Genomic DNA, 25296 nt, shown 5'->3' with positions numbered 1-25296 from the left:
AAGTCTTAATATCATAAAGACTTATTGAAAGAAGTGTTTAATGTTACTCTGAAAGATAGGACAACAGCAGTGTAGATGTTGGTTGGTCAGGCCCATGACACACCAGCACCTTTTTTTTTAACTTTTCATTTTGTGTTGGGATATAGCCGATTAACCTGAAGGGACTTAGCAGCAGCATAATCGATTAACAATGCTGTGATAGTTTCGAGTGTACAGCGAAGGGACTCAGCCATACGTATACATGTATCCATTCTCCCCCAGACTCCCACCCAGGCTGCCACATAACATTGAGCAGAGAATTCCATGTTCAATACAATAGATCCTTGTGACACACTAACCTTTCTTAATAACAGGGCAACGTGTAATGCTTCAAACTTATTTTAAAGATAGGAGAAACTTAAAAGTCATATTCATGTTAAAATTTCCTATCACTATAATTAAGCCCTAAAATTTTAACAGGTCACCTTAGTTAGAATAGGTCAGAATTACCATGATTTATCTGGTCACTTTGGAAGTTTCAAATGGAAATATTCTTTATTAACTTCGTTTGCAATTTTATTAAAATGCCAGCTTTAAGAAAAGATATTATTCTAACCTTTAGCTTTATATTAATTACACGTAGATACAGGAGAAAGATCATCCAGAAGAAAATTTGGTTTATGTGTTTTTTCTCCTTTCAACAGGACCAGTGGTAATCTATTTCCAAATGAATACATTTCTTAATGGAGAAATTCTAAGTAAGTTTGTTATGCTCCTAATTCCACTTGAGGAGAGATCTAATAACATAATTGCAGGGTGCCCTGAGAGCAGCAAGTCTGTAATCTGTTTTTCTTTTTGCTCCAGTTTTTCTTTCTAGTAATTATTATGAGGTACAACACCCAGCTGTGGGTATTTAAAATCCAGCTCTGAGATTTATCAGTATTCTGTTAACCTGATTTTTGTAAGTTAGACATTACTTATAGGTCAATCTGTATAATTTTTTTTAACCTTAACCAAAACTATTGCATCATCTGTTTGTTTTATAAAATAGCTTCTTTTCTGTGATTTAAAAATAAAAATTCTTTCATTTATTACTACTTTCTTCTGAAAGTTCTTAAGGCAGAAGCCTTAAGATCTGATATTTCAAATTACTACTACTTTTGGCTTATAATATACTTGAATATATTAGCTCAGTCAGTAAAAAAACTGCCTGCAGTGCAGGAGACCCGGGTTCAATCCCTGGGTCAGGAAGATCCGCTGGAGAAGGAAATGGCCACCCACTCCAGTATTCTTGCTAGGAGAACCCCATGGGCAGAGGAACCTAGCGGGCAACATACAGTCCACGGGGTCGCAAGAGTCAAACATGACTGAGTGACTAAACCACCACCACATGTGTATATACTCTGAGTATACTCTTACCTTACATGAATCTCAAATCTCTGAATCCTTTATGCTTTTACAAGTTTATTTTTATCCATACATTTATGAATTCAGAGTTATAGGATCACTCCCTTAACTGACAGGAGATGTACCCAATAAAACAGTATGAGAGTCAGAGAAGCCTTTAAAGTCACCCTCTAACTTAAACATTTTGTTTTTCACCTAGTGATTTTTTTTTTTTTTTTTTTAACCACACTTTTTTGGACATGTGTTTGCTGAGAGAGCTATCCCAACTAATAATGTTCTGGGGACAAACCAAGTTTTCAAGTAGGATTTTGTTTGAATTGAATTAAATGACTTTCCAAAAATTTACAACTTTCTGTGAAGATTCACTTCTTAGTTTTAAAAAAAAATGAATTTCTTCCCGTAGATGATGGACAGGCCTAATTACACAGGAGGAATTTCTCATTCAAGTGACAGACTGATAAGACTATTTTCTAGAGCTTCAGATTCCAGTGCTAATCACATGTGAAATGGATCTTTCCTATCACTAACTCAGTTAAGATGAGATCAGATTCTTTGCTTTCTTTCCTTATATCTAGGAAAATGCAAAGAAAAGAAGCTCTAACTTATCAACTATAATAATTCAGCACTGAACTAGCCACTCAGGGATTCTCTAGAAATATGAAAAACACAGTCCCAGCCATCAGATATTTAACTGTATAGTAGAGTAGGAAAAATAAATCACAGTTCTGATAAAGCCCTAAATGCAGTATAGGCAAATGTTAAAAGAATTCAAAGTGGAGTGGGAAGAGAAGAAATACGGAGATCCCTCCTAACTGTGGTGATTAGAGAGACTTCAAGGAGAATGTGGCATTTAAAATGAGTGTTGAGTATAAAGGGTAAGAATTCATCTGGTAGAGGAACAGTAGAAGCCAGCTTTTCCGTTTGATGAAATACAATGAGCAAGGATAGAAAAGTACATGTTGTGGATCAGAGTATGAGGTAGTAATGGGAGATACAGCCAAAAACTGACCTAACAGATTGTAGAGATCCTGGAGTACCAGACTGTTGTGACCTAAGTTAGAATTCAGCCCATTTTCTCATCATTTCTAGTTTTAATCTGTTTGTATCAATTTTTTGTACATGCATGTAGTGCTTTTTTTGGATCTGGGCTCACCACCACTTAATTGCACTATGACATTAGGAAACTCACTTAACTTGAGCTTCTCTTTCCTTGTTGGCAAAAATGGACCTCACATGATGATTGTGACAGTTAAATAACAAAACATACCGTGCGGTGCCTAGCACAGTTTTATGGAAGTGTATGTACATGGGTTAAATATAATACTGCTAACATAAAGCAGTTTTATGCCTTCATGACTACACTTTGAAAATTACAATCATCATTCATTAGACTATATTTTGGCATTTGAAAGCCTTAAAGAATCTATCACTCCGTTGACATTCTGCCTTAGCGTGTTCATGTCTTCAGGGTATAACAATCCCCAATACCTCCTCTTCTCTGTTTTTCTCCATGTAAGAAGGAAGATGGTTTATGCTGTAAAACCACATATGTGTGTGTGTCGTTTGATCTTTTAACCTGACTCTGCTAGCAGAGACCCTAGGGAATTGTTGGTTTAATCTGACTTCAGAAGCCCAGCATGTGATCTTGCTGCCCTACTTAAAAGTGAGTTTCTCATTCTGCTTTGATGGAAGAATTTCTAGCTATAATAGGGCAAGTTTTGGTACTCCAAAAATCTGCTATATAATTTTTATTGCTTTATCTATCATTTTAACCTAATGCTCTAATCTAGCCTGAGAGGTTTGCTCATGCTTCTGACCACAGCACACCTGCTGCCTTAGTAGCTGTACAGACATACCTAAGAGATATTTCAGCTTCAGCTGCAGACCACCATAGTAAAACAAACATTGCAGTAAAGTGAGTCACACAGATTTTGTTTCCCAGTGCATGCAAAAATTATGTTTATATTATACTACAGTCTATTAAGTGTCCAAGAGCATTGTGTCTTAAAAAAAAAAACAATGTACATACATTAATTTTAAAATAATGCTCTTGGATAAATGGCACTGTTAGACTTGCTCTGCACAGGGTGGCCACAAACTTCCAATTTATTTAGAAGAAAAAAGCACAGTATCTAAAAAAGCGGAATAACTGAAGTGCAGTAAAACAAGGCATACCTGTAACTGGATTCAGCGACACAGCTCGTCTCTGATACAGTTAGGCAGATATCCTATACCCAACTGAGACTTTGAGATTTGAATCACTATTCCATTTATTTATTAGCTATGCAACCACAAGCAAGTAATTGCCTGTTTCAGGACTTTATTGTGAGATTCAAATGAATCAACTGTAAAGGATTATTTTATTAATATTGAATTTTAGTAGGAACATGATTAACTATCCACCATAAAGACAAACAAAATTTTTATTTTTTAACATAATATTTTAATGAAAGCTTAATATGTTTATTGATAAAATTTTAAAGCCAGCTGAAACAGTTTTATATCATTAGTAAGTTTTATACTAACAGTTTTATGACTGAGGTAATTATCTGAACAATATTTCAAAAATATTTGCAACATTAAGAACTGAGTTATAAATGTTCATGACAAAAAATATTAAATCTTCTGGAATAAAAGAATTCATATCTGTTGAAGCACTGTCAACTATATAAAGAGGCTGGGAACATTTCATTTACTTTTAAAATTATTTTCTTCTCCTGTACTGCATAGAAGCTATTCACTAGCCTGAAAAGGGAAATTCATATATTTATCTTAATTTCAGAAGGGCTTACGCATTCCTCTATGACACCATGGATCATCTCAAAGCTTTAGGATGGTACTCACTATCTTATGGGATAAATGGAAGTTTTTTTAAAAAGGCATTTTCACTGGTGAAAAAAGCATTTGACCTGAGTCCTTGTCTCTGACATTTACTAGCTCTGTGACCTTGAACAAACGTTTCAACCTTTCTTATTTAGCTTTCTCAATACACCCAGCAGAAATTTCTCATCAGGATTGTAAATAATTGTGATTCTCTTGAGCAACTACTTGGTTTTGTTTTTTCTCTTAAAACCATTGTAAATCAGCATACTGAGCAATTGTCTTGATTCATGTTGGCTGCTGGAAACTTTAGATAAAAATTGGCCCATCTCTAGCAAATGATACAATTTTATGTGTGCTCTTTGTATCTCAACCTCATTCCTGGCTCAGTCTAACTTCCATATGCTTATTTTCTCTTTAGCTTGATTTTTCTTACTGATCTTTATTTTTGTGTCATTTTAATCTATGGAATCTGCCTTAAATTCTTGCTGAAACAACGTAAGGTGCAGTATTCAATAAAATAAATAATGCCTCCTTCTCAGAGCTATTGTGATACACATAGTAGGTATCATTTTTTTTTTCTCACTGAATCAAAGAATGTTGGTTATAGCTTCTTTGAATTGAAGCAGGTTAAATAGAGTTTGATTTTGAAGGGAAGATAAAGTTTCAGATTGGCCCATTGCCAGATGTCTAGAAGTTTTTTGTAGTTTATATAAAGATAAATGAGTATGTCTGGGAGATTCTTTTCCTTTCAGCCTTAAACATGTTAAAACACTCATGTTAGCCATCAGTATGAAGGTGTCCATCCATCTTATATGCAGCTCACAGCCATTTTATGTTCACAAGGTCTTAGAAATATATTAATGGAGTTTTCTGATAAGTGTAATGTGTCTTTGTCAAGGATATTTTATACGATAGTATCTCTGGTTTAAATCACATACTTAAATGAACTAGATAAAAGTCAATGGAATTAGATGGTTAGAATTTTTTTTGTAATTATGCCAAGGATTTGTGTTTAACAAGCCTTGCATTTGTAAAAGGAAAACCATGTTTAACTGGTATAAACTGCACTATGAACTCAGAATTCAAATATGGTCACTAGTATTTTTTAAATTAATCATTCAAGCAGCATCTTTCTCTTGGAATTTCTGCTTTCCCCTAAATTGTCCCAAGAACTTAAAGTAGTTTACATAGTCCAAAAAGGTTCATCGGTGATTTCCATATCCAGGCTGTGGTGTGTGGTACACATGTCTGCGTCTATGACAGAGCCACACCAGAGTCTGTTCAGCCCACCACTGACTGCCATTGCCCCTGCCTCTCCCTGCCACATGGCGGTGTCATTGAAACCCTTGCCCAAGAGGAGATACAGGTTTACTGCTGACCCAGATGCCTCTACAGGCCACCACGGTGCAGCGGGGAAGAAGGACCTCCTACGCTCTTGCTGCGCTAAGCTCAGTTAAGGTGTGCTTTGATGCTCCATGGTTGAGCTCCCAAGATTACAGTTATTAACACTTAGATCTTTGAACTCACATCACAGATGCCTTTCAACTGTTTTCTAAAAACAATGCAAGCATGAGTCAGGACTGGTTCTAATATGTACTACCACCTCGTAGCCTTACAACCACATTTCCCTTTCAGCAGGAGCTTCTATGCCATTATCTAAAATTTTTAAAAAGGTTCTTCCTTCTGAAAACCTCTGAGATGTATTCAGCCATCTCTAAGCAAGGCTCCACCTAAGCAGCCACTCCAGGAGATTGTATTCCCAGCCTTACAAGGAAGACTACTCACAGGGACTCGAAGGAGAGTCACTCTTCTCGGGAGAATTTCCCAGTGATCTCTGGTGTTTATACCTGCTCTCTTGGAGGAAATGATTACAAAGCAGTATATTCTGCCTTCTCCTTCTTAAGTGAAGTCGGAACAAACTGAATATACTTTCCAGCAGGGCATTCTGCTACACATGTAACTAATCTCAAATGAAGAGCAAGGTCTGGATAATTTACATTGCAAGAGCCTTCCTGTTTAAGGTGAACGAATATAGACATGAGCAAGAGAATATATGATTAATAAACTAAGTGTTGGTTGAGTGTGATAGAAATATAAAACCAGCTAATTCAACTAATGTGAAGGGTTGGGGGATTTTTCAAATGATGAATTATATTAGCAACTCAAAGCTTACTGGAATAGAAACTGTTGTTTTAATATTCAGTATTTTTATTTGTATAAATACTATCTGCCACACTTACATCCCCCTTCCCAAAAAGAAGAAAAGCAGAGCTCCAAAACAGGAACATTTAGTACCCAGAGTTGGGAGAAAAGTTCTTTCTTTAGCACAGTGTTGCAGAGGGGAGTAATCAGCTCCCTGCTCTTTATGAGTTTGTTTTCAGAGTTTATAGAGCTAAGGAATTGCCATGGAAATCATAAAATGGAAGCCTTGATTTACTATGTCTTAGTGAAGACTTTTGCTGGGAGTTGTTATAGTCAGAGGCATGTTCCATTCAGATAAGGAGTCTATCCTAACCTGATAATGAGCTGCTGGGCAAGGAATGGGTCTCTTTACATCAGGCTATATGGGTGCTCTATTTGCATATTATTAACAGAGTTGCCTTTACCCGTGCCTTTGTATTGTGGATGTTGTAATAGCTCATCTTCTTAGAGATTAAGAACGCCTAATGATTTTCCATCCCCTTGAAACCAAGCTTCTTGCAGCTGCTTCCAGTGTTTTAATTTTCTTATTTTGTGCTTTATATTTGTTTTTAAATAGTGTAAATGAAAGTTATTCCAGAGAGGAATGGGGGAAAGACTGATTATATCAGAGCAAGTTATGTTGGGGTCATTCTGCTCCCCGTGACATGCATGTGCTCAGTGATTATTTTTGTGTATTACAGGCCTTTCGGGAAGACCTGGAATGCCTTATTCAAGAACAGATGAAGAAAGGCCACAATCCAACTGGATTACTAGCGTTACAACAGATTGCAGATTACATCATGACCAGTTCTTTTTCGGGCTTTACTTCACCTCCCCTCAGTACGTCAGTTTTGTAAAGTTTGAAAAATTGTAATTTCATCTCCACTTTGAACAGTGTACATTTCTAGCAGCATGTTCTGATCTGGTTCAGTACTTCAGTTTGTAACATCTAATACTTAAAGTAACATAGTGTTAGTGTCTCTTACTTCTTCATACCAACCAGACATTTACTAGACTTTGTAAGGATTACAAAATAGTTATAAAATGTGGTCCATGCCCCAGATAAACACATATTTGAGTTGAGACATACACTGAATGCACAAAAGATTAAAACTGCAAGATAACTGTAGAGGGAAAAAATTACAAAGCAACTTAAAAAGAAATTTTCTACTGACTTTTTCTAAGTCATCTTGCTATGAACTCAGAGTTGGAATTGATTATGGAATGAAGTGGACCAAAAGAACTTTATGAAAGAAGAGAGCTCAACTAACCAGACTTTAAAACAAAGGAGCAGTAGCAGTTAGAACTTGGTGTAAAAGAGGTGTTAGCATATTTTATCCATTCAACAGGCCTTTACGGAGAGCGCCAGTTTGGTGGACTAAACACTGTAAGGATGCCAAGAGTTATAACTTGTCATAACTACATCTCAGAGAGAGGCATGCACAGAACTGACTGCTGTACCTGGGCAGGTACAGAATCCTAGACCTCAGGGACTTTTCTTTTCCTCCTCTTTCTTTCTTTGTTACTTCCTTTTTTTCTTTTTTGTTAAAGATTTACAAGTAGGAGTTCAATGAATTCAAATACTTCCCAAATAGAGGAATAGCATGCAAAGAGACATGATGGTGGGAACGCATAAGGTGTGGGTAGAACTCAAGTGGATCAGTATCTTGGCACACACACACTGGTTAAAGAATCTTTGAAAGAGTCCCAGAGTGAGTTATAAGTGCTTGACTAGAGTAGTGGAGAAGGCAATGGCACCCCACTCCAGTACTCTTGCCTGGAGAATCCCATGGACAGAGGAGCCTGGTAGGCTGCAGTCCATGGGGTCACTAAGAGTCGGACACGACTGAGTGACTTCACTTTGACTTTTCACTTTCATGCATTGGAGAAGGAAATGGCAACCCACTCCAGTATTCTTGCCTAGAGAATCCCAGGGATGGGGGAGCCTGGTGGGCTGCCATCTGTGGGGTTGCACAGGGTCGGACACGACTGAAGCAACTTAGCAGCAACAGCAGCAGCAGCAGCAGTGGTTGTGGGAATGAGAACGAAGAGAGCAGTGAGAAGGGCATTATAGCCAAGGAAGGGGAGAGAAGACTTATCAACAGGTTTGAATGTGGTGATGGCGGGGGTGGCAGATCAGTGGTGAGAGGAACAATGAGTTCCAACATCACTCACTCTTCCTGCTTGGGAGAAACTGGAAAATTGAAAAATTGAGCTAGTTGGTCCACTTTTTCTATAATACTGATTATCTGACATGTGCCATGTACCCTAACAAGAGTATGTAGGGCTAAGGGCCAAGAGGCCCACAATAGTACCACACAGGCCTGGAGAAGAAGTGTAGGAAAGAGGCGGGTAATGGTAGCCAGGGGAATGAAGACAGTAATTTAGCGATTGGGTCATTAGAGATTAAGACTAGTTTTTGTTGCTTGGTGAGGGCAGAAACTAGACTACTGTTTGATTGCATTCTTAAATATTTTTTGTTTGAATAAAAGTCAAAAGAGGTAAAGCAGCTTGTTTTAGATCTTATCAGCTGTTACCATTGGGATCATCTGTCCATATCTGCACCCCCCCCACCCCAACCCGTGGTATGAGCCTAACTTCCTAACATCACTCCCTACCAAGTACTAGATGAAACAGCAAGGCGATAGCTGATGCGTATTTTCACTCTGGGTGTACTTCCCTAGAGGAAGATAAGCTAATGCAATGTTGTGTGGGCTGGTAAGTTTCAGATCATTTGCAGGCTGGGACACTCCCAGACTCAGGCTGCTTTCTGCCAACTAATTTTCAGGTAAGGAATTATTTGACCTGAGTCTCTCTCCCCAATTTTTCCTCTTAGGTCTCGGCATGGTCACACCTATCAATGACCTTCCCGGAGCAGATACATCCTCGTATGTGAAGGGAGAAAAGCTTACTCGTTGTAAACTTGCCAGCCTGTACAGACTTGCAGACTTGTTTGGATGGGCCCACCTGGCAAATACATACATCTCAGTGAGTCCTTCAGCTTTCAATTCCTTTTTTTAAAATCCCAACTTGAAGGCAACTATGCTCTCCTACCTTTACTCAGAAGTCCAGTTTTCAGACCTTGTTCTCTGAATGTAGCATGCTGGACCACAACCTCATCCTGATTTAAACCTTATCTTTGAGAGGCTACAGTTAACCCCAACTTTCTTCTCCATTTATTACCTGTGTTTCTTTAATTCAGACCAGTCGCAGAACCTGTCTGAAAAGAAATCCTCCTGGCAGGATTTTCTCTCTGTGTATTAATTATATCTGAGAGTCAGTGATATTTTTTTTTTTAAATGCTTTAAAAAGCATTTGGGGCAGGGAGAGTAGAGGAGGCAAAGGAGATTTCCTCCTTGGTCTTTATTTTTTAAATATATTTTCCCCGTTCTTCATCATTATCTTGTTTTCCTGTTGCCACACTTGGAAACAATACAATATTTGGAAGAAAAGGTATGAAAATAATGTGTGATGAAAATGGCACAGATATGAGATACAATCTTCCTACAACTTTTCATTCCTTCCTCCAGCTGTTCCTTGGTTTCCCCTTTCTTTTCCACCTTAATTTCTTCCTAGGAAGAGATTTTTTTCTCTTTCCTTTGCCTATTTCCCCTTAATTTCCATAATGTAAGTCAAAATTATAGTCATATCTCATTGGCTTGAATAATATTGGCATTCATTTATCCTGAGATGAGCTGACCCTAAACAACCTTAGAACTCCCAAAATAACACTTTAGGTAAGTCCAGTAAATGAAGACCTGATGTCAGAATTTTTTAGCAAGTATTGAAGGCTTGAGGGAAGAAAACTTTTCAAGGCAAGTTTCATGTTGCACGCCTTTAATTTCTGCTTTGTCCACCCCCCCACACACCCAGATATCTTATAGTTATTCATTATGATTATATTCTTAGTCATGTTTACACTGTGAAATATAAACACCTCATAGTAATTCTGTTTTGTTTTGTTTCTCCCAGGTAAGAATAAGTAAGGAGCAAGACCACATAATAATAATTCCCAGAGGCCTGTCTTTTTCTGAAGCCACAGCCTCCAATTTGGTACAATTTTCATTCTTATGTTACTTTTTCTGTGCTTCCTTGTACTTTTTTGACAGCTTTTAGCTTTTAGTACTGGACAGAACAAGAAGAGGTATGGATGGGAAAACATTTACTAGTGAACAGGGAAGAATTTGGAAAGTTAATGTTGATTTTTTAAAGAAGAGCTTTAGGGTTCAAGAAAAACAGGGTGGTTGAAGAGCCTAATAAATGAATTGGTCTAATGATTAAACCTAGTCATGTTTTGAAGAGAATCTTTTGATTTTTTTTCTGTACTCTGTAATTTGTTTAAACACACACACAGTCTGTATGTTTTATAGGTAGATTTAAACAAAGTTCAGTTGGTGTGAGTATAGGGTGTGACATTCTGGCATTTATTTCTTCATAATTGTACTCTGGAGCACTGTCACTGGCCTCTAGAGCAGAAGGAACTTTGTTGATTCTAGTGCTATAGTGTTAATTAGCAAATGGATGTTTTCCAGGGAGTTCAGTAAACGCCAGACCTTCAGCGAAGAGCTGAAGTTACTCAGTTTCTTAAAAACTGTACTTCTTGCTAAATGCTATTTTGTTGCAGACTACATGTTGTAAATAAAATTCGGTGGGAACAAAGCCACACCCATTCTTTCACAGTAGTTTGTGGCAGCTTTTCTCCTATAGTGGCAGAGTTGAGTAGTTGCAACAGAGGTCCACAAAATCTAAAATATTTGCCTTCTGGCTTTTGACAAAAAAGTTTGCCACCCAACCCCCACTCCGACCCCACCCCCCAGTTTAGCTTGTGGAACGCTGGAAACTTAGATGCTTGTGTACCAATTAAGTATGTCTTTCTGATTTTTCCAGGTGAAAGTCAATATAATAGGAGAAGTGGTTGATCAGGGAAGTACTAATTTGAAAATTGACCATGCAGGCTTCAGTCCCCATGCCGCGATATATTCAACACGTCCTGATGTTAAGTGTGTGATACACATCCATACCCTTGCAACGGCAGCTGTAAGTCACTGAAGGCCAAAACCAACAATGATCCTGGGAAGTGTGTTATTTCCGTGGCTTTCCTTCCATGATACTTTATAATCATTCTTTCAGACCCCACCATTTGAAGTCATTTTCAAAGTATTAATCCTCTGCATAAGAAAGCAAAAGGCCCTTTGGACTAAATGCTACTGTTCTAGGAAAAAATTGGAGACAGCATTTGCACTTTTAAATAAATCAGTTTAATAATTGCGTCATTGAGTTCTTTAGCGCAAAGCTTCTTTCCTAATATCTGGCACAGCATATAAATAGAATTTCCAAGTTCTTTTCTTCCTCTTGAAGAAGCAAAGAACTAAAACGGGAGGAGTCTGGAGTGCTGAGCACGGTGAACAGGCCAGTGCTGCCTGAGCTGACTGAAGAATCCCGTTCCTGTGAAGGTGTGATCAGTAACCAAATGTGTTATCTTGGCATGAACCCGATCAAATAGGTGTCCTCCATGAAGTGCGGGATCCTTCCAATTTCTCAAGAGTCCCTGATCCTGGGAGATGTCGCCTATTATGACTACCAAGGGTCACTTGATGAACAGGAGGAGAGAATTCAACTGCAGAAAGTTCTGGGGCCAAGTTGTAAGGTGTGTAGTAGAGTCTCTATCAAAGGAGCTATTTTTGTTGCTGTTACTGTTGATGAAAGCAGTGTGAGCTATGCCAGTTATTTAAAGTGATTGCTTTGGGATTCTATTTTAGGTGCTGGTACTCAGAAATCATGGTGTGGTAGCACTTGGAGAAACAGTCGAGGAGGCTTTTCATTACATTTTTAATGTGCAGATAGCCTGTGAGACTCAAGTAAGAAAAACGTTTACCCCTCCCCCTGCCTTTTTTTTCTTTATTATCTGTTGGGCTGGGTATTGTGTTTACTTATTTCCAGAGTTCTATCAGTTGGTGGCTTTTTGTTTTGTTTTGTCTTAAGAGAAGTTGTGCTTCACTTGAGTAAAAAGGGTCAACTGAGTATCTCTTGAATTGAAAACAGGAGGAAAGAAAATTAAAATTCATGTACAGACACATACACCAAATCTAAGGGCTTCATAAACATAATTTTCTTCATAAGCCTACTTTCCAAGATGGTATAGTCGCACATTTCTCCCTTTTCACCCTCTAGCAGTGTGGTGCTAATTGAGGAACAAAGATGACTGCCATTTATCAAAGATCGGCTGTGTTGTGGTCACTTTTATAAAAAAGGGTAAGAGCAGCACCAGAAATTTTAGGAACTCATGCAATTTCCAGAGGTTCCACAGCCTCAGCCTCATTATTATAATGGATTAGATATTTATTAACCCCAGAGAAGCTGGGTGTATTTAACAGCCCTAATTTCCCCCCTTTTAGAAAAACCAAGCAGATTTCTCTTGAAGCAAATGGTAAGAATCTGAATTTATTGGAAAGGCTGCAAAAAGGAGGGGAAAAGGGGGGTGTACTTTTCCTACCAACTTTAACTTAACAACCAACTTTTTTTTTTTGCTTTAACGGTCAGTCTTCTTAAATGAGGCTATGAAAAGCTTCATTATATTGAAACAACGAGGTGACTTCTTCAGTATTCTTAAATTCACAATATGGTGTTTTTATTCCTTTAAAATTATAACTTTCAACAAAAGTTTAAACTGGACGGCCATGGGAAAACTGCAAGGAAAGAACTTTAAAATTTGGCAAGAGAATTCAGTTTCTTGAAATATGTTAAAGGGTATGGCTCTAAATGTGTTTTCCATCAGGGAGGGTCAGAGCCCTGGAAGGTATGGATAGATGGAAAAGCTCCTAAAGCTGCCTGCTTTCACAAGTTTCTTTGTTGGTATCCTGAAGACATGTTACAGATACTTGCAGAATCAAACTTGTGCCTTTTGCAAAGTGAAGTGCCCGTTCCAGTCTTTGCAGTCGTGTGCCTCTAATACTGTGCCGTGGATTACAGGTGCAGGCACTGGCAGGGGCAGGTGGGGTGGACAATCTGCTTGTGCTGGACCTTCAGAAGTACAAAGCTTCCACTCACACTGTAGCGGCATCTGGAGGAGGAGGAGTGAATATGGGTTCCCACCAAAAGTGGAAGGTTGGCGAGATTGAGTTCGAAGGGCTGATGAGGACTCTGGACAACTTGGTAGGTAAAAAATTGACCATGAGCTTGATTTCATGTTTCCAGATTTAGGACCAGATGTCCCCTCCTCCCTGTGGTTTGGGAACATGCTCATTACTCCTCTGAGAGCAGTGTGACCCTAGGAAGGAACTTGGTGTATTTTAAGAATTGGTGAAATAGGCAACTGTCATCTTATCTTAGATTTTTACCCTCTTCCGCTAAGAGTCAGAAAGCAGATTGCCTTCAGACCCAGGAACAAAGACTTAAATGAGCACTGAGATTTGGCCTCCAGAAAACCAGTTTATATCTTGGAAAGTGTTTCTGGTCAGCAGTTTTGAAATTACCTTTGTCAGAAATAGTTGTGTGAGTGGAAATTGCTTTGTCAGCTGAAATCAATTTTAACTAGATCTTGAAATTTGCTTAACTTCAACTCTAGTGTTATGTGGCAGTTATGTGGAGTTTTGGAAGGATTTCCCCTTTTTGTTTTTCAGCGAAAGAATCATTTGTTTAAAGAATTAGCCTCTAAATGCTGCGTTTGGGACAAGTTTGATTGCTTCAAATGTGGTTTCTCCCTCCCCCAGGGATATAGAACAGGCTATGCTTACAGGCACCCTCTCATTCGAGAAAAGCCGAGGCACAAGAGTGATGTAGAGATCCCAGCCACTGTGACTGCCTTTTCCTTCGAAGATGATACAGTGCCCCTCTCACCTCTCAAATACATGGCACAGAGGCAGCAGCGTGAAAAAACCAGATGGTTGAACTCACCAAATACCTACATGAAAGTGAACGTGCCTGAGGAGTCTCGGAATGGGGAGACGAGCCCCAGGACCAAAATCACAGTATGTCCCTACTTAACATGGTTTGCCTAGTTACTGATGAATTGAATGGTCTGTGTTGAAGATATTGGGCAAGTAGAATATAATATTAATAATATGACTATAACTTATTAGATAACATTTATGCATGGCACTTTGTTCCACGTGCCAGACACGACTGAAGCGACTTAGCAGCAGCAGCAGCAGCAGCAATGGTACCAAATTTTGTGAATTACTGCACATGCTGCCCTTAGGCAAGATCTTGTAGATAAAGAAACAGGTGATCTTAAAGTTTTCAGCGTTTTGTCTCAGATTTGGTTTAATTTTGGAGTGCTTATCATTAAATATTCTCTGCTGCTGCTAGGTCACATCAGTCGTGTCCGACACTGTGTGACCCCATAGACGGCAGCCCACCAGGCTCCCCTGTCCCTGGGGTTCTCCAGGCAAGAACACTGGAGTGGGTTGCCATTTCCTTCTCCAGTGCATGAAAGTGAAAAGTCAAAGTGAAGTCTCTCAGTCATGTCTGACTCCTAGCGACCCCATGGACTGCAGCCTACCAGGCTCCTCCGTCCATGGGATTTTCCAGGCAAGAGTACTGGAGTGGGGTGCCATTGCAGAATTAGTTCATCCTATCATATAAATCAGTAGTATTCAGTATGGAAATACCTAGGCATCAGTGTTCTCTAGTCAATATGATTTCTTATCTCCTAGTAAAAGAACATATGTTTCCTAGAATGAATTTTCTTGAAAGGAACTAATGGCTGGTCATCATTAATCTTGATAAATACTATCCTTCTTTGAGGGATGTGATGGATAAATGAGAATTATATAAGGCTCTTCCACCCCTATGGTGCCATTATACTATAGATTACTACCAGATTATCCCCTTTGCAAAATGCTGGTTAGGGGCTTGGCCCATTCTGTCAGCCAAAATTTAAAAATGCAATCTGAAAAACTAAATCCTAAGAGATTTCTTGAGTCCTTTTTGATGACTTGTTAGCCATCGTCACATGATAAAACTTCAGTGCAGGTGGCAACTCTAAATGTGAGTTAGTGTGAGAAGCTCTAAATGCCTGAAATATTTTCACCAACATGTTTAAAATGCCAAAAGGAGAAAATTTAAATAGCTGCATAATTTAGTGTTCTTCATGGTACCGACATTTGTTTGTTTTTAAGTGAATGCTAATTCTAACTAGTATGGGAGATAAACTAATTTACCACTAAAAACTGCTTAGTGAAATTCTTTAACATATTAGCAGTGTATGCCCCCACCCCCTTGAGTCAATAAACAGTTGTCAAGAACCTACCATATTTCCTTAATACAAAGCTTCATTCTAGAAAATTTTTGATTTTTTTAGTGGATGAAAGCCGAGGACTCTTCTAAAGTTAGTAGTGGAACACCTATCAAAATTGAAGATCCAAATCAGTTTGTTCCTTTAAACACCAACCCGAATGAGGTACTAGAAAAGAGAAATAAGGTAAGATGTGGTCTTCTGTGGCTGGAAGAGGCATTTTATTTTAAACATAAAACAATGTTTAAATCACTAGTAACTAAATCTGATTAATGCTAAGTTTAGAGGTTTGCATACAGAAGAATTTGCAATTTAATTCTGTATAATTTTAGCTTGTATGGAATACCTCCAGCTCTTTTCTGGTTTCTGATAAGAGGGCTGTATGGGGAAGAAGTATTAAGACATATTTCTGCTGTATTAGTGAAAAATGTAGCTCTCTAACACTGAAAGACAATAGGAAATCTCATGTCAAGAGGAGTGGAGGAGATTAATGTGAGTTGTTAGAATGGTAAAAGAGAGCTTTATGGAGGGGGAATTAAAGCAGCCCTTACCCGGGGTGGTCAAATAGTAACCCAAAGATCACCTGCAGAGTTGCCCCCAAGAACTTACTGTTTTTCAATTCAGATTCGAGAACAAAATCGATATGACTTGAAAACAGCAGGACCACAGTCTCAGTTGCTTGCTGGAATTGTTGTGGATAAGCCTCCTTCTGTAAGTCCATGAAGCAGTATGATCTTTGTTTTCCCAATAATTTCTGCTTTTTAAATATGAGTAATTGTTTTTACTAAAGTTAGTATAAACACAATTTAAATAGTCAAATAATTCACAAGACTTAAAATGTCACTTTCAATTCCCAATTTCTAGGGGCAAGGACTTTATTCTAGCATTTACTTTGGTTTCTAAAGAGCATCTTTATTCTCCTTCTTGATTTTTCAGTTTTAGACTTCAGTTTTATTTCATCAAATCTACTTCATCAGCTATTAGAAGTACCATTGTTTTATATATCACTAAACGAGATACAAATGCTAACATTTATAATTGTTAAGAAACCAATCATAAGATGAATCCCGATTTCAGAGATGAGAAATTGTGAGAGAAAAGCACATCTTAGAATTAATGAAAGATAATAGTGGCTTCTTTTATGGATGATGAGGATTTAGCCTATTTACACAAGGCTTCCCATTTGCATTCTCCCAGTAAGGTTGTATCACGATGTTTTGTCTAGGTAGCTTTCAGTGTTTATATTTTTAAATGCTTACTGCTGAGCCAGGTAGTATTCCAAGATGACATTTCCTTTCTTAGACAACTTTTCTGGCCCCGGAGAAAAAGCTGCCTCCCTTATTCATTGACTTAGTATTTGGGATATATTAGGCTTAGTTCTTCCCAAACTTTTCTTAATATTATTTTCCATAGAGTCAAAAGTAACAGGTAATCTCTCAGGTCCAGCTCTTTGTCATTGTCATTAGGGTCCAGATCTCAGCTAGCTGCTCTTTAGGCCAGATATACTGGCTCATCCTGAGGTTCCTGTGCTTCTCGCTATGTGGTTCTGTTTCCTGCATTCTGTTTATGTTGGTGTGCTTTGTAGTAGATTTCTTTTTTGTTTCCATTTTTAGCATTTAGTAACCCTTTTCAATCTGCAAAGTCTTGTCCTTCAGTTCTGGGAATTTTTTAAAGTATTTCTTCAGTTAAGTAGTCTTTTCCCTTCAGTTTCTTTTTCTGTCAGGTTATATATTGTTGTTGTTCAGTCACTAAGTCATGTCCGACTCTCTGCCACCCCTTAACTGCAGCATGCCAGGGTTCCCTGTCTTTCACTGTCTCCTAGAGTTTGCTCAAATTCATGTCCATCAAGTCGGTGATGCCATCCAACCATCTCATCCTCTATCACCCCCTTTTCCTCCTGCTCTCAATCTTTCCCCACATCAGGGTCTTTTCCAATGAGTCGGCTCCTTGCATCAGGTTGCCAAAGTATTGAAGCTTCAGCTTCAGCATCAGGCCTTCCAATGAATATTCAGGACTGATTTCCTTTAGGATTGACTGGTTTGATCTCTGTGGAGTCCAAGGGCTCTCAAGAGTCTTCTCCAACGCCACAGTTTGAACGCCTTCAAATTCTTCATCTCTCAGCGTTCTTTATGGTCCAACTCTCACATCCGTACATGACCACTGGAAAAACCATAGCTTTGACTAGATGGACCTTTGTTAGTGAAGTGATACGCTGTCTAGGCTTGTCATATCTTTTCTTCCAAGGAGCAAGTGTCTTAATACCAGGGCTGCAGTCACTGTCCGCGGTGATTTTGGAGTACAAGAAAATAATATCTGTCATTATTTCCACAATTTCCCCTTCTACTTGCCGTGAAGTGACGGGACTGGATGCCATGATCTTAGTTTTTTGACTGTTGAGCTTTTTCACTCTCTTCTCTCACCCTTATCAAGAGGTTCTTCAGTTCCTCTTCACAGGATATATACTAATGTACTGTTAGTTGGATCTCTGACTAAGCCTCTGATTTTTTTCCTTCCTATTTTCTCTTTGTCTTTTATTCCTACTTTTTGGAAGATTTGCTTGACTCTATTTTCTAAGCCTTCTATTTAATTTTCTGTTTTGATTTTTTTTTTAATTTTAAGACTTCTTATTCCCTGAATATTCCGTTTTTTTCCTTATAATATCTTGGTCTTGTTTTCTCTTTACAGTATTTCCTATTTTCCCCTCTTATTCTGAGGATATCAACTTTAATTTTTCTTCAGCTCCCTTTATTGTCTGTTTCTTCTGAGTTCCCTTTTTCTTCTTAATTCTGGTCTCTTCCATGTTGGAAACTTTTCTTCAAGTGTCTGGAAGTCTGTGGTAGTCCGTCTGTATTTAAGAATGAGACACTGAAAGCCAGTCGGAGCTCAGGTGTGTGCAGAGCTTGGGAACTGGTGAGCTCCTCTGCAGGATGCCTGGGTGTGGACCAGATTGTTTCTTTCAGGAGTGCCCAAGCACTAGTGTCTGTAGTTCTTCTATCTGGGGTCATTTAATTTATCCAGAGAGTTCTCTATTCTCTTGCCAGTCTGCCTCCATCATCCTGGGAGCCCTTAACTGTGTTCTGTGTCCCCAGATCAGTCGTTCTGAAGAATAAGCCCCTGATCTTCTGCAGAGATGAGAGAGAGATGTGTGTGCTCATGTGTGTGGAACAGGAAAGGGGGCCTGAGAATCTATCTGTTCCTCCTTCACACTTCTAAGTTGTCCCTTTTCAGCTTTTCTTCACGGCGACTTTCTGTGGTACTTGAGCCTTAACAGACCTCTACAGCACACAAGCAGGCTTCTTTTTTGCATTCTTCTTTGCAGGGCTAAGGCTTCAATTTTCTCATCTCTGCCACCTGCTCTTCCCACCTGCTTTCCATCTTCCGACCATGTGTTACCATTTCTCATCCTGTGTTGTCTCCTCTTCCGTTCTTTTGTCCTTAAAAGTTTATACCATTTTTGCTACTGTTCCTTTACTATCATTTTAGTAGGGTTTTGGGAGGAATTTTCTTTTAATGCATGGGTTCAATCTGCCAGATTTAGCTCAAAGTCTCATTAATTTCTTTCCTAAGGCAAATAGGTACAAGTTTATTTTCATAGCAGATTTTAAAAGTTTTCTTGGTACAGTTTAATTTTTCTAAGCCTTTTTTTTACAAAGGCTTTTTGACATTCTTGGTTTTTAAGATATTTCTTAGTTACATAGAAGTTTCTAGAACTTGGTTTAGTTTTCTTTTTTTTTAAGAGTTATTAAATTTGACCTATGCAGCCTTGAGGAAGCATCATTGGCAATTTTAGTCTATTGGATCAGTAGTCTATAAAGTCATTAATCTGGATATGAATATTTTAAAACATGTTACTTTATCATTTCTTATGGGTGTTGTGAGTTGAGGTGTCACATACATCATATATACATTTAAGTGGGTGTATATGAAGTTGTAGGTATATATATATGTAAATAAATAAAAATAAATATACATATATGAGTATGTATGAGTAATATACATATATGAGTATGTTACTCTTGGTAACAAGTCAGTGTTTTTCTTCGCAAGACCATGCAGTTTGAAGATGATGATCATGCCCCACCAGCTCCTCCCAACCCCTTCAGTCATCTCACAGAAGGAGAACTTGAAGAGTATAAGAGGACAGTCGAACGTAAACAGCAAGGCCTGGAAGGTCAGTTCACTTTGAAGTTAAGCCCCAGCTAACCACACTGCTCACAGAGCCCCTTGAGTTGGATGATAGAAGGCAGTCAGGATTTTTTTTTTTAATGTTTCTTTACTATCAGTTGTTCCATGTGCTCTTTCAGTCTTTACTTGAGTGTAAGTAGGATGAAAATGTGAAGAGCTCCCACAGACCATGTATGTTAACATGTAGAGAAGGCTGTTTTCCTTAGAAAGCAATCTGATTGCTAGCAGAAAGTCTTCTACAGTAAAGTGAAATCTCCAGATGAGTAAACAATCACTAGCTAAAGTAAATGTAGATAAATTAATAAATTTAAACATTTCAGAAAATGTGGCTTTTTAAAAAATTTTGTTTTACTTTGACATACTTGTAGATTCACAGGTATGTGGCTTTAATGTTTTGTAAAATCTCTGTTGCTCCTGGATGTCTCAAGATGTCATTACTGTAATTTTCAAATCTAAAATAAAGTGGGACACTAGAATTTTTATGTGACTTTACTTAAGCACATGGGCACTCTAGTGAGGTTTCTTTTTCTGACTTCAGAACCCTAGGTAAGGGTTGCATTTAAGAACTGTTCATGAAAACACCAATTGAATACTAGCTCACTTTTACTCAAGAATAAGAGATTCTTTATAGAGAGGGTTCTCAGTCTTGGGTCTTTGGATAAGCTTGAGACAATCTATGAGCCATCTGAAAAATATCTTAAATATGATATAAAATATTTGCTTAATTTTATATTTGAGGAAGTCAGGGGTGCAGGGAGGAGGACAAGAAGTCTATGACCCCAAAAGAGGGTAAGAGCCTCTGCTTTAGAGCATCTTCAACATATAGTTGAAATTTTTACCCAAAGCAAAATAGAACCACTAGTTAAAGAATCTTTGTGCCTGTTTGGTATCATGTAGAAAGAACTAATGACATCTGGATCATCCAGGAAACAGTTCTCATCAATGTGATAGTGTCTTTGTCACAAAAGGGAGTCATCCTGACTCATTAATATAATCACATTAAATGTTCTAAGTGGTATTCTTCAACTTATGTTCATTCTAACATAAGATTGGAAACTTTATTTTTGTATTTTGTAAAATGTCCCTCTTTAATCTCTTATTTTTTGAAAGCCTAAAGATGCCAGGTAACAAATATAGCACAATAGAACCATCTCCTTGTGTATATATATATATATATATATAACTTTATAAGTAGTTTCTTCCACATTCATTGTGACCTGAATTAGCTCACTAATATTGCTCCAATAGGAATCACTAATTGGATATTGTTCAAAAATTCAGTGAGGCATTTTGCCTCATTAATGTAGCATCATTGGTGAGGCTTTCAGATTTCCATTCATTTGGCTGCTCAATGTATTTTTGGTTTTCTAACACTGTAGCAAAAGCTAAATGCTTGTATTATTTGCCTGGGCTGCCAGTAGCCATGCTTCCTTAAAGCATGTATGTCAAATTAGCAGTAGCAGCCGGAGTGTTAACACATTAACCTCCTCTTTTCCACACATAATGATTGATGTGTGGGATAACTGTGAGCATGCTCAGCTCATGGCTGAAGCGTTTATCATCCCTGTGTATGCAGGTATTTGATGTATGCACTAACCTTCCTAAAATCTTAATGCTTTTTTGTTTTGCATGGCTTTTAACTAAACTCTTATCCAACAGATGCTGAGCAGGAATTACTCTCAGATGACGCTTCATCTGTTTCACAAATTCAGTCTCAAACTCAGTCACCGCAAAATATCCCTGAAAAATTAGAAGGTATTCAATGTAATTTCCCACAGCCTCCACCCAGTTAATCTTTAGAGTCTGTCCCTCTGTCGTTTGTCTTCATATAAAGAAATTGAACACCTGATACAGTAAGTTTCTCACCATGCACTTTACTTACAGCTCCCAGTGACTTTATTTTCTTTTATTATTATGGGGTGCTACTTTTGTTCAGCATTTATACCGATTTACCTTAATCTGGATTTTGGCAACATAATAGTTCTTAAGAATTTGTGAAATTAAAATTGGTTTGTCATATGTCTTCCAATCAGAAGCATGAAATTTTTCTCAACTTTGATTGCCAGATGACTCCAGAATTAAAGAAAAATATATGTATATTGTCTTCCTCATTTATACTGACTTGATTTACAATGAAACTGTCAAGTCATCAAACTGGACTTATCTAGCCTTCATTCTTTGTTCTAACAACTTTCTTCCCTTTATACCATTTAAGAGCATTAGCTTCATGCTAATAGGCCCATAGTCTATTAAAATAATCATCTGTCTTTATTGGGATCAAAGTAATGCCTTAGTACATTGCTTAAGCATTTCAGTTTTGTAAAATAAAGCAAAGATGTTGACTATATAAAATAACAAAAAAATCCTCTCCTTTTATAGAAAACCATGAGCTATTTTCCAAGAGCTTCATCTCCATGGATGTACCTGTCCTGATAGTGAATGGCAAGGATGACGTGCATGGTGTTGAAGACGAGCTTGCTCAGCGAGTAAGCAGGTTAACCACAAGCACCACCATAGAAAGCATCGAGATAACCATCAAGTCTCCAGAAAAAATTGAAGAAGTCCTGTCACCTGAAGGCTCACCTTCAAAATCACCATCCAAGAAAAAGAAGAAATTCCGCACTCCTTCTTTTCTGAAAAAGAACAAAAAAAAGGAGAAAGTTGAAGCCTAAATAGAGTCTTTTTATAATTGTTACTACAATGTGACGTTGCACATTTAAAAACCACATATAAGTTGATCATTAATATGCAGTGGTAGATCAGATTGGGGGTCTGTAGCAAACTGGACTTTTAAGAACTGGAAAGAGTTTTACTAAAAGAAAAACATATTATGAAAACACTTTCAAAGTCATCTCTCATTTTCTATGTCCAAAAAAGGTTTTGAATTTTTAAACAATTGCTAGTTTTGATTAGCTTTGCCCTCATGAAGTATTATAATCCCCACAAACAGATATCTGTCTGAATTACTTCAGGCCTTCTACATAATATCTGTTGGAAAGAAATTACCAGTGAACAAGTGAGAGAATTTTTGTTTCTCAAAACCTGCTTCACTTGGTAATGAGATTATAGTTTTTTATCATGATTATTGACTGTAACTGTTGGGTTCCCATTGTTTCAATGGGCATTAACAGAATGCTTTAAAAGCTTCTAAGATAAGAATCTATAGCATTAGTATACACTGGCACATAATTGTTTTTTTAAAATTTAAGAAAAGATTCATTTGGAATTTTATTCATAGTATGAAATTTCCTCACCTGAAGTAACTTTGTTTGCAAAAAAAAAAAAAAGGTCATTTTAGTAAACTATAATTTTTGAAAAGTTCCTTTTTTATTAGTTTAGAAACCCCCTTATTTTTCAGTGAAGGGGATTTTATACACATAACATGGGTTATTTAGTTTAACTCTGGCAAAAACGATTTTTGTATGTGGAGGCGTTTGTATACCATTCAGTATAAAAATGTCATAAGCATATTAGCCAATCATTTAACAGTAGAGCACATTTGAGGCTGCTTGGTACTAAGTATACTTTAAATATAATTAAAGAATCCAGGGACTTAGTATCAAAAGGGGATTAGAGCATTTAAAGGCATAACAAGATTCATATTTGAACCTTATAATGTATTTTTCTCTTAGTATTGCTAATGAGTGAGAAAGCCCTCACATGGTAACCACATGGAAAGGAAGAGACTGAGAGAGGAAGTGAGCAGTGACGGGAACAGGAGAGGTGTCATGAGAAGAGTTCTAGGTTGATGCTGCATGGCCACGATAGGATTTGAAGTGTCATTTATTTACAGCATGTCCCCGATGGCTAACATTTTGTTTCTCTGCCAAAACCATTGTATTTCTTAGTTGACATTCAAGTTTTAAAAGGGTGAAATCCTTTTAACGTTACGTATTTTTAGAAGGCGGCGCAAAAAGAAAGCAGTGGGTCTAATCCCCACCCCCCACCATGAGAAAACTACCACTTCTTAATTTTTACCAATTTTTCTTATGTTTTCAGTTAACTTTCTTTCTAATGTAAATACAAATTTAAACCTAGACTTAATATAGTTTTTTTTTTTTTTTCCCTTTCACCCAAGTAATGTCACAAATCAATGTAAAATCAATGATCCAAAATAGTCAATGGGTAAAAATAATCCAAAGTATTTCTGGAGGGTGAGTTGGTGTGTAAAAAAAAATTCCATGGATTATAGTGTGTTGCGGGGCTGGTTCTGTTTGACTGTGAGTGTTTGATGATGCAAAGTTGAAACGGAGCCTGGAAAGTTCATTCTAGATCTCACTAACTACTGGAATCAGTGTTTTAATCTTAGTGGAAAACTTCAGTTGCTTAATTCTGTGTTTGAGGATTCTTTTTTGTTCTACATCATTTATGTTGTATTACAATGTATGTAGAAACAGTAACCTGTGAACTATGCTTTTCCATAACTTTTTAAAAATATATATATCTTAAATGAATGCAATGTGCATAAGTATTTTTTAAATGCAACAGTGAACTATTTGCACCTTTTGCTAATGCCTCTATTTACTTGCTTTGGCATAAAGAATGAGCCAATGAACCTCTGTGTCCTGTGGAAAATGTATAAATGTTATCTGATATTGCTCTTAGATGTAATGCTAATTAATGTAAAATCACAAATAAACAGTATTTTAAATAGATGGACTTGGTATCATGAGCTTTCTATTCATGAGTGGTTACTTATCCTGAACTAACTACTCTGTGGACTGTTGAGTTTTGTACTGCAGTGAGATTCTGAGTAAGACTGACACTTCTGAATAAGAAATGTCCTGATACATTTATTTTCAAATTAGTTGAAAATGAACTAATAAGCTCTTCTTGTTTCAGCTCATTTTGGAGGAAATATTCCCCAAGTGACCTATTTTTCTTTCTTGATAGGATGTGACAGTCTTAAATATTTTTCTGACATTTATAGAGATCTTTGAAGGATTTTAGATTCTGATTCTCAGTCTCAGTGCTACATGGATGTAGAATAGAAAATGTTGCAGTGTATATGTCGAGTTTATACCTTCTCTTTAAATTTTATATATGTAATAACATAACATTAAAAAGATAGTAGAATAGAAAGGTTAAAATTATACCACAATATTCAACAAAATAGTTTATTCTCTTCCAGCTCTTGTTATGTATGTACTTCCTGTGTATTGGTTATCATGGTATGGATGTAATTTTATTCAAGATTTTTTCCTACTTACTATAGTATATTCTATCTTAATGATTTTCAAACTAAATCACTCACATGACTGATGTCTTATGATTTTTTTCCACCACTTTGTCCTAAAAATAGAGTGCAAGAGGGGAAATCATGTTAATTGAGGGTTCTGGTTAATTGAAGTTTTTACTATAATTACCCATTATAAAAATGAAGGGTTTGGGCAGAGAAAAGATTCATAGTCTTGGGCATATTTAATTATTACCTTGTCTTGTAAATAGCCCTTTGGTGAAAAAATTGCTGTTTTAGAAAGATGCTC

At 37.3% G+C, this 25296-nt stretch overlaps 1 protein-coding gene across 8 annotated transcripts in view; it reads left to right on the top strand.

Moving 5' to 3' along the window:
• The window catches only part of ADD3 (adducin 3), a 132413-nt gene extending 107948 nt beyond the window's left edge, over positions 1-24465 (top strand). For 7 of the 8 annotated variants that reach the window (XM_070363260.1, XM_070363257.1, XM_070363259.1 and 4 more), the window contains 13 exons: positions 7092-7230; positions 9227-9378; positions 10363-10443; positions 11278-11427; positions 11894-12037; positions 12150-12248; positions 13360-13542; positions 14100-14357; positions 15692-15811; positions 16250-16336; positions 19673-19796; positions 21470-21565; positions 22190-24465. In XM_070363260.1, coding sequence (XP_070219361.1) covers positions 7092-7230; positions 9227-9378; positions 10363-10443; positions 11278-11427; positions 11894-12037; positions 12150-12248; positions 13360-13542; positions 14100-14357; positions 15692-15811; positions 16250-16336; positions 19673-19796; positions 21470-21565; positions 22190-22482 — 1926 coding nt within the window. In that variant the 3' untranslated portion in view covers positions 22483-24465. The remainder of the gene's footprint in view (positions 1-7091; positions 7231-9226; positions 9379-10362; positions 10444-11277; positions 11428-11893; positions 12038-12149; positions 12249-13359; positions 13543-14099; positions 14358-15691; positions 15812-16249; positions 16337-19672; positions 19797-21469; positions 21566-22189) is intronic. The other variant, XM_070363264.1, reaches the window with a different exon arrangement.
• The last annotated feature ends 831 nt before the right edge of the window (positions 24466-25296 follow it).

The sequence above is a fragment of the Bos mutus genome, chromosome 26 (assembly GCF_027580195.1).
Source record: "Bos mutus isolate GX-2022 chromosome 26, NWIPB_WYAK_1.1, whole genome shotgun sequence".
NCBI classification, from domain to species: Eukaryota; Metazoa; Chordata; class Mammalia; order Artiodactyla; family Bovidae; genus Bos; species Bos mutus.
The sequence above is the reverse complement of the archived record's forward strand: the minus strand, read 5'-3'. Positions and strand labels throughout refer to the sequence as shown.